The 15,061-nt window shown below is 40.0% G+C and overlaps 1 protein-coding gene across 1 annotated transcript in view; it reads right to left on the reverse strand.

Annotated features, from left to right (window-relative positions):
• Window positions 1–15,061, reverse strand: part of NSF (N-ethylmaleimide sensitive factor, vesicle fusing ATPase) — an 81,653-nt gene that overhangs the window by 12,871 nt on the left and 53,721 nt on the right. The window contains exons 13-19 of the mRNA XM_032202592.1: window positions 14,265–14,360; window positions 13,650–13,806; window positions 12,340–12,473; window positions 10,165–10,231; window positions 9,894–9,973; window positions 905–1,039; window positions 22–135 (exon numbers count right to left, since the gene is read on the reverse strand). Coding sequence (XP_032058483.1) covers window positions 22–135; window positions 905–1,039; window positions 9,894–9,973; window positions 10,165–10,231; window positions 12,340–12,473; window positions 13,650–13,806; window positions 14,265–14,360 — 783 coding nt within the window. The remainder of the gene's footprint in view (window positions 1–21; window positions 136–904; window positions 1,040–9,893; window positions 9,974–10,164; window positions 10,232–12,339; window positions 12,474–13,649; window positions 13,807–14,264; window positions 14,361–15,061) is intronic.

Consider the following 15,061-nt stretch of genomic DNA (forward strand, 5'->3'; position numbering starts at 1 on the left):
CTGGACCAGAAAAATTCTTACTTGTAATGACATTTCTATCAGCATCAGCAGCTTCTTGATACCAATCCAAACAGACTTCCCTTTGACGTTCTGTGCAATGGTGCTGCGTTCCTTGTCTTTGAAGTTACCCAGGAGCTGGAAAAATAAATAAGTCAGGATACCGTCATTAGGAATAATGCTACCTAACTCAGGACAAAGCAAACAAGAAGCTAGTGTGCATTTTCTAGCTTAGAAGGACAATTTGTTGCGATGTCTTCAGACAAGGCAAAACACTTAAATTCTTTTATTCCACAATTGTTCTTTTCATAGCATCTTTTATCAGCCAGTTACTTATTTGCTTTTATGATTCATTCCAGGATTTCTCCAGATTAGAGTCCAGGAGGAACACAGTGGCTCAAGTCACAGTAAGTTTCCAAACCTGTTGCAAGAGTGGCTTTATCTGTCAGGCTTTGGTGATATTATCACAGTGGTAACAGGTTGCACAAAAGATTTGCCTGTTAAACTTATTTTAACAGCCTTCAATTTTCACTACAATTTCCACTATGGCATGGAATAAGCCATTTAGAGCGCAGATTTACAAAGAATCTGTATCTTCAGCACCAATCACCTTCATTTGACTTTCCTGTTCATGAAAGCTTAGCACCTTCCACTTTAAGTATCCCAAAGATATTCGCTAACCACTTCCATATCCTTCAAATCTTTCAATCCACTCCACAAACTTTTTTCCTAGATCTACTGTTCTCTCATTCTGCCTTCATTTTTCATATGAAAAAGTAATTCAGAGAAGCTTTATACTTGTTATGACACAGTTAAGTGGGACAGCATTCCAAAATGCAGATCTACTGGAAAATCATTCATTTCCAGCAAGTTTTGAGATTGTTTGTCATCCATTAACTTTTCTCACCTCCAAAGCCTCCATCAGCTGTTCCCCTGTTGCAATGTTGGGCACATGGATTGTGGTACTGAAAGCATTCAACATTTCCATTTCCTGCAGGACATCTTTGCGACTGGTAGTTCCAATGATGAGAAGCTTGCGACCCTGTCCACACAACAGAGTAAGTATCACAAAAGGAGAAACAAAAGAATAGAGGAACCAACCTTGGAAAGCTTCAGCTAACAACAAATGAAAAATAGAAAGTGACCATTTAAAAATACCACTTAAAATAAAATTAATAGCATTACACCTCTCAGTAAGTGAAAGTTGTCAACATCCATCATACAAGACTAGGATCAGATTCCAGAAGTCTGGCGTAATTGCACCAATGGAGTCCAAAAATTAAGATACACAGAATCCTCCAATACTCACAGCTTTCCTATCTTACCTTTTCTGCTAAATTTGTCATTATAAATAGCTGAATCCTCATTAAATTTAAAAGCATGATTAAAGCTCCACTCCCAAAAGCTCAATTACAGACAACTTCTTAGAGGATCATCCTCTCTTCCCCCCCCCCCCCCCCCTTTTTCATTTTTATTTTTAAAGAAATCCTGTGGGTTTAGTGACATTCTCTGGCACTGTACTGACAGTTCCAATGTTTTTACAACTCACACTTTAATAGCAAAGCTTGCCATGAGTTCAGAAGATTTCTCATTGCCAGTGTGGTTGTATAAAAGGACAGCAGAATGTCTGGCTGCCTCCATGCTCAAACCAAGAGAGCACACCAATTCCAAGCTGGCCTGTGCAATAACAGGGTTTATAAATAACAGAGTTAGGGAACAAAGAACAGAAAACATCAACCGCCAATAAAAATCAACTTTTGCTTGTCCATCCTGCATATGCCATGTGAATGTTACCACACAGTGCTCAGACACTGACCGGTGATGGCTGATGGAAGGCTCTCATTATTGTATCAGCTTTGATCAGTCCAACTCAGCAAACAAAAAGCCCACAGACTATGACGATGCCTGGCTGGCCCAGTATCCTTCTCATTTGCTGTACAGAAGTTCAGCTGGTGCTCAGACCCAAAGAGCAAAGTTCTAGATTTGACTTTAGGCCACAAAACATCTGTTCAGTGATCGTTAAAAAAAAGACAACAGAAAAACACCAACAAAAATTATCCCTACAGAGCAGTCAAACTGCTTTGCCAGTTTGGTAGGTTCACAAATTCCTTTGACAAAGGGTGAAAACCTGTTTAAACTTAATACAACTTTGATGAAGACCAGGCATCTTCACAGCCAGACAAATGCTTTTTCCCAACTGCCATTGTATGTCACTGACCTTTTGTGTTTGGGCAGATTACGCTCCTGCTTTGGGTGATGGACAATACAAAAGCCCCAGAACCAGTAACTAACTCAAGTGCTCACTTCAAGTTTATTTTTTAGCTCAAGACAGCACAAGGAAGAAATGTCTGGCAGGTTGAAACCAGAGCATGCCCCAGGTCACAAGCTTTGCACAAAGGCACGGTCAGGGGAACACTGCGCTAACACTGCTGTGCAGAAATCGCTGCCTACACTTCAGGAGGTACTGCACTCACGATTCAGACACCTCTTCACACGGGAACAACCTGAGAAACCTAATGGGGAAAAACAGCCAATTTGTGAGCTGACGAGAGAAATAGCAGGTTTAAAACTGGGGAGCAGAGCAAGCAGAATAAGGTCTGAGTGTTCAAAAATACCTGTAGGGTGCCCTGAGCATATGACATCCACAGAAAGCGTGGCAAAGTACAACAGTTCAGCAGGCTGCTGCTTCTCCTCTGTTCTGCAGGTCTAAAGCTTTAAAACTGCATGTTTTGTTTCCTTTTTTATGGCCATTCTATAGCCAGGGAAACATTTTTAAAGAAAAATATTTTATCACTTTTACAAACTGGAGCCAGGTCTGAGCAATTCATTAAGATCATGAATGCAAAGATGACAAAACTATGCCCTCAGTGGAGAGTAAGCAAATGGGATTTGAATCTATGCTGCTACAAGGAGCATAAACCGAGGAATTACAAAACCCCCACTGGGTTCTTATTTTAATCTGAAGAAGTTAGACTGAGAAGAATAAATGATGCTCAGCAACAGACAAGCTTTTCACTTACACACACTGAAAATTTCAGTGGTCTTCATCTTTGGAAGGGGTTGGTAAAACAGACTTTAAACGCAGGCTTGGAAGCTGTGTGAAATGAGTTCTCCAAGGACACTAAAATCCTCATCTGATTGTGCGCCACAGAAGTGTGATAACAAACACTACGGAGTGCCTCTGACATTTGCTCTGAAGTTACCACCCAAGGAAAAGGTTAAAAGGTGCCTTCCACTTGCTAAGATATACTTGGGATAACAGCACATGTGACAGCAGAACTGATGCATGTTTAAAATCTTCCACGAGAGGAATGCAGAAACAGAGCTTATCAGCAGATTTGATGGAGACAGTTTCATCTCAATTCTGATTTACTTTGCCTTCATGGCTCTTCTATAGCACACTACCCTCCATGTTTTTGTTCGATTTATAAATAATACTGACATATCTGATGTACGTGTCAGTAAAAATTATAAGCCCCATTAGGAGAAATCCTAGAATCCTAGAATGGGTAGGGTTGGAAAGGACCCTAAAGCCCATCTTATTCCAACCCCTGCCCTGGGCAGGGACCCCCACCACCAGCCCAGGCTGCACCCAGCCCCATCCAGCCTGGCCTTGAGCACCTCCAAGGATGGGGCACCCACAGCTTCTCTGGGCAGCCTGGGCCTCACCACCCTCACAGTAAATAATTTCTGCCTAAATCTTGCTATCTTATTAAAATAAAATGTAAAAAGACATATGTATGCTGTTATGCACCTTCAAACAGTTTCCTCATTATACAGGTAAGTTACCAAGATACAAAGGAAGTCAGAGAGACTCTAGAACAGAACCCAGACCTCCGAAAGATGCACCAGCCCACTCTTGCAAAACTACACCACCAAGACTATCTGCTTTACAAACTACAGCAGTTGTTTTTGTTTTGTTTTTGTTTGTCTTGTTGTTGTTGTTTGGTTGGTTTTGTAAGTTTTTTACTGCATGTGAAACCTACACAACTCTTACAATCCAGAACAGCTTGGGTAAGGGACATATTAATAACAGTTTCTCATGGACTATGAGCACTGTATTTGAAAAACAAAAACAAACACCACAATAAATCCTCAGCTGCACTCAAGCAAGGCAGTTTCTGTTCCCAAAGTACAGCTAATAGCACATGCACTGTTCATGGCACAGCAGATAAGACATTGGTCAAGGAAGTAACAAGCTTGCACATTAACTACGTGAAGGATGCTACCTGAGCAACTTCTACATTGAAGAAATACATACTTGATAACACCAAAAATGGAGTCTCCATAGAAACTTCACTAGAGACTAAAAGGTCTCACCAGAAGAAGACTAACATTTAGAAAACAGAAGACATTTCTGTACAAAATGTAATCAGTGAGGCAAATTCCACCTACTCTAACTCCATGTTTCTACATATGATTTCATTTTCTATACTTCCTTTTCGTTAACAAAGCCCAGATGACACTTAACCTCCTCCCAGAGCAGCTCTGTGCTCACACAGCAATCTGTTTTCTAAACAACTAGTTCAGCTGTAGAAAACCAAACTTGCTATGGCCACATTTATTCACATGAATCCCAAACTTGCTGTAAACCAGGCCAGAGGACAATTACTGGACACACAAAAATGACTCTGAGCGACTTATTACAGTTTAGGAAAGCCACTGGAATCAGTCATTGTGGCAAGTTCTGTGGAAGTGTCAGCTCATAGCTAAGCATTACTCAAAGTGCAAACACTTAAAAACTGTTAAAATGGGAAAAGAGAAAAACAGAAGTCATTATTCTACAGTGTGAATCCACAGTGCTCTTACTGCAGAGACGGTATGCAATCCTTGTCATTTCAAATAGCACTGAGCTGGAGAAATTAGAGGAAAGCAATGAAGATACACAGAAACATGGAATAACTTCCATAAATAGACTCTTGGTAAATTAACAGGGGAAGAGGGTAAACAGAAAGGTCCGTAAAATCAGCGGCGCTGCAGTGGAGGAGATGAGGGAGTAAAACTGCTCTTTCTCACCATAAAAACTACACAGCACTACATGAAATTATCATGCATTTGTTTTAAAGCAAACAAAAGGATACTCACTTTCACCATACAGTTCTGTTCAATGTAAACAATACCTACACTAAGAACACAAAAGCTTAACAAGGTTCAAAAGTAACAGGACAAGCTAGGAGAGGGCTGATCCCTCAGCAGGTTTCACATGACTGTTAGGAACCACACTCAAGACCCACAAGTGACTGAATGGTAGAAAACTCATTAGAACAGAGGGCTGAACCGCAAAACTGTACTTCAAGTTTTTAACTGTTCCACGCAAAGCATTCATTTTCCCTGCTTTCTTGAAAAGACACGCACTTCAACCTGCTACCTCTGAACTTCAACCACTGGAAAACCATTTACCGTCAAACAAGCGTAATCTCTGCTGTACCAATTACTAAAAGAAAATTAAGTGTCAGGAGTCCCTTGTACTTTCCAAAGTTTCAGGCAACTTGCTCAGCAAACAACTGGAAAACCTACAAGTCAGAAATGTTTTGCCCCAGGCATTGCCACGAAAGCATGCAAAGCCATAAGGCCAAGTTGTCAAAAGCTGACCTCAGCCAATTACTCTGCAGTGACAACCCACCACCATGTATCAGTGGATTTATTCTTGCTATTAAGATGCACTGCTAAATTGCCCCTGTTTTCAGAAACTTAAATTTTTTTGATCCTTAATTTCTGCAACAGCCATCGCAAAGGCCATACGCCATGTTTGGCCTGTAAAAGATCAGGATTCGAGGTGAACCTCCAAAGATTAGGCATAGCTACCACATAAGAAGGAACTTGGTTTTTCAACAGCTTAAGATCATTTTATTTCAGACTCATTATCAGGACAGTTTTAGGACTAGTTCCTCCATTAATGGAGATTAGATACAAGCACACCACCGAAGTCTGGATTCCTCACACCTGTTTTTAGACAATAGAGGTGCCTCAGTTGGAAGCCCAGGCTCCCTCCACACTAAGGAGACATAGATGTGCAACTTGCCCCCACTGCATTCTAGAAGTGGGGTAACCCCAGATTTCACCTCTCTCTACTACACGGATTTTATCTGACTAAAGGACATAACCATAACCAGACAACTACAGCGTTCAAAGTTCAAAAAAGGGAGTAGTTTTCAATGACTACATTTTCAAGCATTATGAGATTGATTCTTCTTAGCACTCACTTCCTAAGAGGCACCATATTATTGTATTGACTACCTAAGACAAACTAGATCATAAATGAATTTCATAGACTGCTACAAGCAAATGAAGTCCCAGCGTGTCAGCAGAGTCTCAAATTACATCATTTCAGCACATCTCACCAGCCCCAGGCAAAGGGAGCTTAAAATACTCTACAGCCAAGTGCTGGTGGATACTGAAGTGCCTCTGTTGGATAGTCATTGGCTGCTCACTCAACTTTGGCCCCTTCTATATTTTTAAGTATATGTTTTGAGATTCTTCACACGTAATGGGAGAAAATGCAGTTCCCCAGGTTTACAGGTGTAAGCGTAACATCTCTATTGATTGGAGTTGCTTCCAATTCATACCAAGTGACGTGGAATCGGGAATGTATGTGGGATTATATCAAACAAGGAGATTATTTTCCTCTTTCCCCCATCAACTTTCATAAATCTGCAAAAGCCTCCTGTGTCCCGGAGAGGAAAGGGTCTGGGGGCCTCTGGGAACAGTGGAAGGGCATCCACAAGAGTGTTCGAGAGCATCTCGCTAAGCCAGACATTTCATAACACTGCACAAATTGTACGTCCAGCTTAGCGCGGGGATGCTGCAATGGTCTTTCACCCTTTGAGCCAATTGTTAGCTTTTCACAGGAACCAGCAGGGAAGCACATGTGAAACCTCTGTGGGGCTGGTGAGCGTCTCCATGCCTTGTGTGACTCTGCATGTAGATGAAGCAGCTTCGGCTTTCGGAGCTGCTGCTGCTTAGTTCTCAGAGAAGTCCTTTTCTCCCGCTTGGCTCCCCGCTGCGACAGTCCTTTTCAGTTTTTCTATCCCCCCCAGCCTCTTCTCCTGCACAACACAGTGAAACTTGATTGAAATAAAGACCCAAGAGAACATGGTTTATTTTCTTCTCTTCAGTCCATTTTAGAAAAGCTTTTTAATTGGTTTAAAAAAAGATACTAAACAAAATGCAATGTTTTTCAGTCTTCTTGAACAAGTAATAGATACCACTATTTAAGCATTGCTCAGAGGAACTAGCAGTCATGAGCAGTGACTGGGAATTTAAAGCAAAATGACAAACGTTTCTAATTTATTTTTTTTTTAAAGTCTAACATGTTTACTCCCAAAACTTCTGCAAAGTACAAACAAGCTAGAAAAACAGAAGGTTTGAGAATGTGCCCTTCACACACTGCGTTAAAATAATACAGTTGCAATAAGAGGAGGGAAATCTGGGAAGCAGCTTTCATAAACCAATTTAACAGAGACATATACCTCAATGCATAATTAATAAGGTATCATCCCAGAAATGCTCTTCTTACACACATAGCCTACAGTAATTGTAGGAAGCTGCTTGCACATTAAGTATACTCTGCAAGTGATGTGACAACACTGTGTGAATACATAATCTGGGCCACAAAGATGGGAGCAGCAAAGCTGCACTGCCGGAATGCTCTCTGCTTCCCACTCATTCCTTGCTTGCACTTTCAACTGCTTTGTCATTCCCATTCTTAAGCTTTTCAAATCACCTGCGTTCGTATTTTGGGCCCCTGCAACTACTGACAGAAAAGGAAGCCAGGTACTGCCTCCCCAGCACGTTGCCAACAATTTCTCCCAGCACTGGGACACGTATGGTGTATGGTATGAGCCAGGACACTGTTTTTACAAGGAATGAGGAATGAACCTAAACCATGACCCCAATCCCACAGAGATTTGCGTCGGTTTGACCTCATGGAGCAGGTTAGTACCACTGATGCTACTCATGTACATTTAAAGCATTTATCTGCATCTCAAATTACAACCAAAACCCTTGAAACCAGCCATTCCTTCCAAATAAATTGCTCCCCAAGGGAACTAGTGATCTCAGAGGGAACTTCGAAGGGCAATGATTAACCAGCAGTATTATCTCCCTTGTGGGTTTCTCATTTGAGCTTAAAAGCCTTAAGAGTCTCCTTACCCACATTCAATCTTTTTCACAGTAAAGGTTCACAGCAGAGAACTCTTGGCCTTTTCCTGCATGAATCCACATCTTATACACAGTTGTGTTTGGTGTTTTTTTTTTTTTTTTTAAATGAAAGAAATAATCCCCAGATGACATGATTATCACAGAGAGCTCACAGGAAACAAACATGCTAGAAAGAGCCCTATGATCAGAACAGCAAAAGTAGGTCAGCATAAAAGGCCCTTCTAACCTCATGTCCGAATTTCTACAGTAGCCAATAGTGGACACTTAAAAGAAAAGAAAAAAAAGCATCAATCAAACAGTGACATTTCCTCAGAAAACTCTTTACCCTCCAACAATTTATGGCTTAAGTCACCATAATATTGGCTGTCAACCCAAAGTCTTCCAGCCTTGAGGGCATTTCAAACATTGCAAAGTACAAATCTCTAGCAACATGCATAAACTTGGCAAATATCTGAGAGCTTCAAGCCCGGCATCCTGCTTTCGGGGAGACTTGGGTGCCAACAAAAGTGCAACTAAGCAGCAAAATACATTCAGAGGACAGTGATAAAATGCAAAGCCTAATATTATAAATTCCTTGGACTACTGAGCCAAATCATGTTCTATTTTTTCCTGCTGATCTATGGGAATAATCATTTCCTAGTACTATGGGAATACCTAGCAATAGGTTAACGATTACATGAGATTACAGCTATCAAAAACAGGGTTGTGCAGCTGCACACAGCCAGCCTTTCTGTTCCAACTTACATGATAACAGAATCCAAGTTTGATATCAGAGGCTTCACATGGCACAGACAGCTCACTGGGAGAAATCTTTGTTCTCCCAGGTTGACAGCCACAAGGGGAACTTCAGGGTCTGTGGCATTACAATTTAGTTCAAAGTTCTAGATTTGAAAGGTCTTTTCACCAAACTATCTAATGAAAACAATACTCATGCATACATAACTGTTTCCAAGATATTAAAAATGACAAAAAAAAAAAAAAAAAAAAAAGAGTTCAGCCAGGCTGTGTTTCTCTACTTTTACCTGACACCAACTTTCAAGGTTTTCCTGTTAGCATGTTACTTATTCATGCAGATACTTTCACAAACAGCACAGAATTCTAGTGAATGACAGGAAAAATGGCAAACAAAAAAGAAGCGTCCCTCCATGCTCGTCTCATTCAGTGCAAGCTTCAGAAACATTATTGCTTCTGATTTTCTTAAATCTTGTCAAGTCAGAAAAGTACAAATTGACAGGGCCAGAAAGAGATGTAAAATCTGGAGCCTTACTCACCTTTTTTTAATTAACACCTGATAATTTCAAGTTAAGAACAAATTAAAACCCTAGCATCCCCAATCATACATTACTCAGAAATCAATTCTGAATAAGAAGGGAGCACATGCTTGAGCCAGGGATCAATTTGGAGTGTACTGCTCCTTAGTGAAATCAGAAAGATCACTGCTTGCATGTTTGAAGTTTACATGCTAAAGGTTTAACCTGTTTCCTTTGTTAGTATTTCTAGGGCTAACTCCGTAAGATTCACCCTTAAATAATTAGATAATTAATGATGAATCCTTTGTGGTTATCCTAGAAATGTCTAACTGAATGAACAGCAGCAGGCTAGGATTAACTTGTCTGAATCAGAGACAATAGCACTAATACCACTGGCAGCACAGCAGTTATCAGCAAGACACAAAGCCCTCCACTGTCAAAATTATTACAGGAATAAGGCATCTCCCTCCTCGATTACTTTCTTACCTGAGGGGGGGCCTTCTTTAGCAGTACAAGAAGGGCTTGCAATACCAGATTAGAGAACCGTGGTCCAATTGGAACGTAATCTGAAATGAAAAATGCATTTTAATGCCCATTAAGCAGTTGCACATATAAACCACTTGACTGTAACAGAAAGCAGTTCAAAGCTCCTAAAGTAAACAGTTCCAAACCACTTCTGGTTTGTGATATTTCAATACTGCAAATATTTCAGTATTTCTGCACAACGGACAACACACTCCCCATTGTCCTAACTCACCTAGGAGTCTCTCAATGTCATCCACAACAACACAGCTTAGCTGGGACTTGTACGCATCATCAAAGATCTAATAAAAACAGCAAAATGACTCACTGTTAAATCTCATCGGCAAAACTACAATAGTCACAATTGGAACTGTTGATTTGTTTTTAACTAAGCACAGCAATATTTAGAAGAATAAACAGAGAATAAAGAACATAAATACCACAAGACTAGACTCTACCTGCATTTAATAAAGCACTGACAATCTCAAATTCAGAGATGAGCTTTGTTTATTTACCCAATACATTTTGCAAAAAAGCCAGCTGCTGCTGCATTTGATTGTAAAGAATAGACAAAACAGAACACCCTTCCTTTGGTTTTTGGAGCTGGGGCAATACTGAGAATATAACAATACACACACAGACAAAAAAAACCCACCGCCACGATCATAATGCAATTATGAAGTTTTTATATACAGGCTGGATATTGGTTATAACAAGACCTAGTGATTAAGCCTCCATATCACCCTTTATAGAGCAGCAACTGCAAAGATTGGATTTAAACTACGAGTAGCACTAAGGACTTCAGTGGTATTGCAAGCCTACCTCCAGCATACCCTGGATTCAAGTGAAATCCAGAATGATCCTTTTAGAATCTAAATTACAAACTGGGCTTCCAGCTGTGAGCACACTGCTTCTCTTAAAAACTATGCAATCTTGCAATGGGTTATTTCTTTATTCTTAGAGTAACATATCTCATTTACCTGCCTAATCCAGTATAATTCAGCCAGAAGAGTAAATTGCTTCTGTAAATGAAATTTCTTTTCTTCCATTTGACTACTTGAAACAATCTAAGTTGTTCAATTTGTCTGCATTTCCCCTGCTCTCCAAGTTGTTAAACCTCTAATTTAAACTAACTTTGTCACCTCAAAACTGTTCCTAGTTTAATTCAGGCAGGATCTGCTCCTTCCAAGTGCAACCCTGAGCCTTTCCTATCTTCATCTTTGGAGACAAAGCTCCAGGCTTGCTCATCACTGCTCAGATGTTTTGTTCCATTTTTAGTTATGACTATATATCAGACCTGACTGGGCCAGAACCTTGACATTTTCCCTTCCAGAACCAAATAATCCATGCACAAACCACCCTGAGACTTTATTCAAAGCAATCACATGAAATCTCCTCAGCTGGGACAAAGCAAGCAAACATTTTTTTTTGAAGACACATGAGCAAAAGGCCTGTGAGCTATAAATTTATACATGCTACTTTCAGCAAGATCCTTGCCTTCTTTCAGGTCTACCCTGTCAGGCACCCTGAAAACATCCAGAACAAATGTGATTCTTTCTATCTAAAGAGCTTCCTTTGATCTTTCAGTGCCTGGAACACAATTATCAAAGCAGCTAATTAACTCAATGGCAACATGCACAGGTAGCATCTTCAAAGGTGCCACTTCTTTGCTTTCTGTTCAGCAGCAGGAGTTTAACCAGAACCCTCTGCATTCATTTATTAGCAGATTATTAATTAGGAAAATAAATTCCAAACACACAATGAACATTTCTTTGTGATCACATATGGAATTACAACTGACCACAAGCAATACCAAAAAAAAAAGTTTTCCTGCAGCTAGAATAATCTATAATACTAGTGATTCTGCCATGGAACTTCAACTGAAGAGACTTCTATTGAATTAAATATAAAGAGAAGACTACTGTAGAATCTAAAGCATTTGGACACTACACACAACAACTGACTTTACTCTTCCAGAATTCCACAGTGCACTTGCTGAGTATTTGGGTGGCCTAGTACGTTATTACAGAAGGCTTTCAGAAGATGGGGAATAGCACTGCTTTAACACAACACTGTTTTTACACAAAGCAATATATCCATTTACATTTTTTCACAACATCTGTTTGGTGATACATAGAGCTTACTGAACTGCTGTAATTTTGTTTAACAGTCACTGGCCAGTGTTTGCTGGGTTTTTCAAAAGGGTTTCTAAAGAAACTAAGTGTCATGGGATGAGTCACTGAGTGTCAGTGCCCCAAAAACATTCATTTAGTTTTATAAACAAACGTGTATAGGAATTTAGGACCTACAGAGGAAAGAAAGCACAATCTCAAGGAATATTCACTTTTCAATCTACTACAGCACACAGAATTGAATTGTCATCAAACAAAAGAGGAGGGTGCAGAAGTACCTTCTTCATAGCCTGGCACTTGGCTGTTTCAGAAAATCCAATCATCTTATCAGGAGAACAGATCTTGATAAAGGGGAAGTTGGATTCCTCAGCTATTTTTGCTGCTAAAGCAGTCTTCCCACTGTGGGGGGGACCTGATCCAAAGGAAAAACAAAATTAAAAAAAATCAAAGGAGAAAACAGTTCTGGTAAGGCTCAGCATGGATGATATTTTAAATATGATTATGATTTTTTTCACAGGTATTTGCAGTGTGAAGTGTCCTTTTCTTCTACTTGCAGAGGGAACGCTCCCTCATCTGGAGGACTGGATTGCAGAAAGAAGGAAATTAATGCAACTATTTGAGCACATGCAGTCTGATTTGCCATGAAACAAACACAAAAGAGAATGAGACATATTTTATAGAAGAGGGCACTGCAGCAAAATTAGTATGTGTTTGTATTTTGCAGAATCTTTCTGAACCACTTTCATGCCCCTTAGAGATATGTTTTCTGGAGGTACCATGGTAAACAAGCAAACAGCATGAATGCCAAGTAAATATTGACAAAGACAACTTATAATTTGTCTGAATTCACACTAGGATAATTCAAAGACCAAAACACATCTGAATCTATACACTGAGTACAAATCAATCTGGAATACAGTAAGGTATTGCATACAAGCAATATGTTGAAATATGCTGACCACAAACACAGAATTATTCAGGGGAAGCTATTCAGGGTTTAATTTCAAAGCAACAAACCACTAAGCAATAGAAGCAATCCAAACTTTTAGACTTCAGGAAAAAGAAAGAGGGAAGTAGTAAATAACGTACACTTTAATATCTGCAACAGAGATATTGAACTAGCTTCCTAGACTCTTCATAGTCAACAACAGTGCTGATGGAGGGCAATCCTCCTCTAACAGTACACACCTAAAAGTGGCCAGATGAACTGTTATTTGAACTCAGTTGATAACACTGTTGAGATCTCCAATGACTTGAAATCGAATAGTGATACCTAACTCAGCTAAAGATGTTTGAACTGTAAAACATCCACATTTAGATCAACCGCATACACTCACTTTTCTGTTGTTCCAAGACCAGGACTTAGATCATCCCCTCAAATTTCATGCTGAGAAGCCAGTGTTAATATCTAAACTAATTTCACCCAATATAGAGAAGGAAATTAATTCTATTTTTCCTCCTATATGTTACTTCTACATGCAGTTGCAGGATATAACAGCCACCATGTGGGCAACAGATAAAAATTATTTACACAAGTTTCTTTCTTTTTAAATACTTATTTATTTATTTATTTATTTTATAACTTTACCTTCTAGAAGAACGCTAACAAGTGGAGTACGGTCACTGTTCTTGGTCTGTTGAACAAGCAGCTCCCCATCATCCAATACCCTTGTTACTGGATCACCCCACTTAATAATACCATTCATGATATAACTCGCATAGTCTTCCTGGTTGGTTCCAAATGCCTATATTAAGAGAGGCAGCATTTATTTTACATGTATCCTCAGCACATATTCTAATCAGTGCAAGTCACCAATGTGTTTTGAATCTATGTCATTTAAATTCTCAAAATTTAAATTCTCAAAAACGGGGCTTAAGTCTCCTGTTACAGTCCGCATGAAAGCTGACATCAATTGACTGAAGTAGCATAAAAGGGAGAGTGTACATACAACAAGGAGAAGAAACTGTGCTGCTTTATTTGTTCTATTGCTTTTTAAGATTCTTGCATAGAAGAAAAGGTATAAAATAGAGCCTTACTGTTGCAGGCAGAGAGCAGCTCCCTGCTTTCCTTCCTACAACACAGGATACAATACTTCAGACCACAGTGAATTACAGCACATCTGATCCCAGAAGGAAGTTGCTCTCTTGCATCATTAACTGTTCTGCGTAACTCTATCACCCAAGTCGCATGCTGCCTACTCACCGGTTTGATGTCGTTCTCCAAAGACGCAAAGAAGTCTCCTCTTGTCACACGCAAGCTTTCTGCCTTCTCCATATCCACTTCCACTTTGTTGCTGGCCTGAAGAGGGCAACAAAACACAGTGAAGTGCAGCACTACTGCACCTGACCCCTTAGCAGCTTCCATCCAAGGATTCAACCCCATAGATGGTATGCAACAACAAAAATGCTTTTTAAAAGTTGTTGAACATCTGCTGAGTACCACCGGAGCAATCATCACCTTCAGATCCACAGCCATCCGCCGGCCCCCAAAAGTCATTGAGTAACAATTGTTACATCCCACTGGGTGAAAAGTGAAGAGCATGGCCATGATCCCACTGCTCAGAGAAGCAACCCCAGATATGAACAGGACAGAAGCTCTGCACCATCCTTGCTGCTGCCTTACCTCTTTAAACCATCTGTCAGTGAAGCAGACACTAGTGCCGATATGGGACTAATCTCACTTAAATTTAGATTTCTGTAATGTAGAGGAGTTATGTAGGTTCCCCTTTAGAGTAAGGAACCACTCCCCCCCGGCCTTTAGAGGCTATAGAAATATTTCTTTATTGCACAGTCCAGGTGCTAGCTAGGAAGGTGGTGAAGCCTCTTCCATTTTGTGATTTTTTTTCAGAAAGACAAATTCAGGTTTGGTTAAACCCAACTCTAAATTTGCCCACTCCATTTTTGACAACTTCAAACGATTCACTTTCCTCTCCCTACATGAAAGTCTTTAAGGGGATTGGTAAATATTAGACTTCTTACTAGTTTGTCTTTATTTGCTTC

This window comes from Aythya fuligula, chromosome 24 (genome assembly GCF_009819795.1).
Source record: "Aythya fuligula isolate bAytFul2 chromosome 24, bAytFul2.pri, whole genome shotgun sequence".
Taxonomy (NCBI): Eukaryota; Metazoa; Chordata; class Aves; order Anseriformes; family Anatidae; genus Aythya; species Aythya fuligula.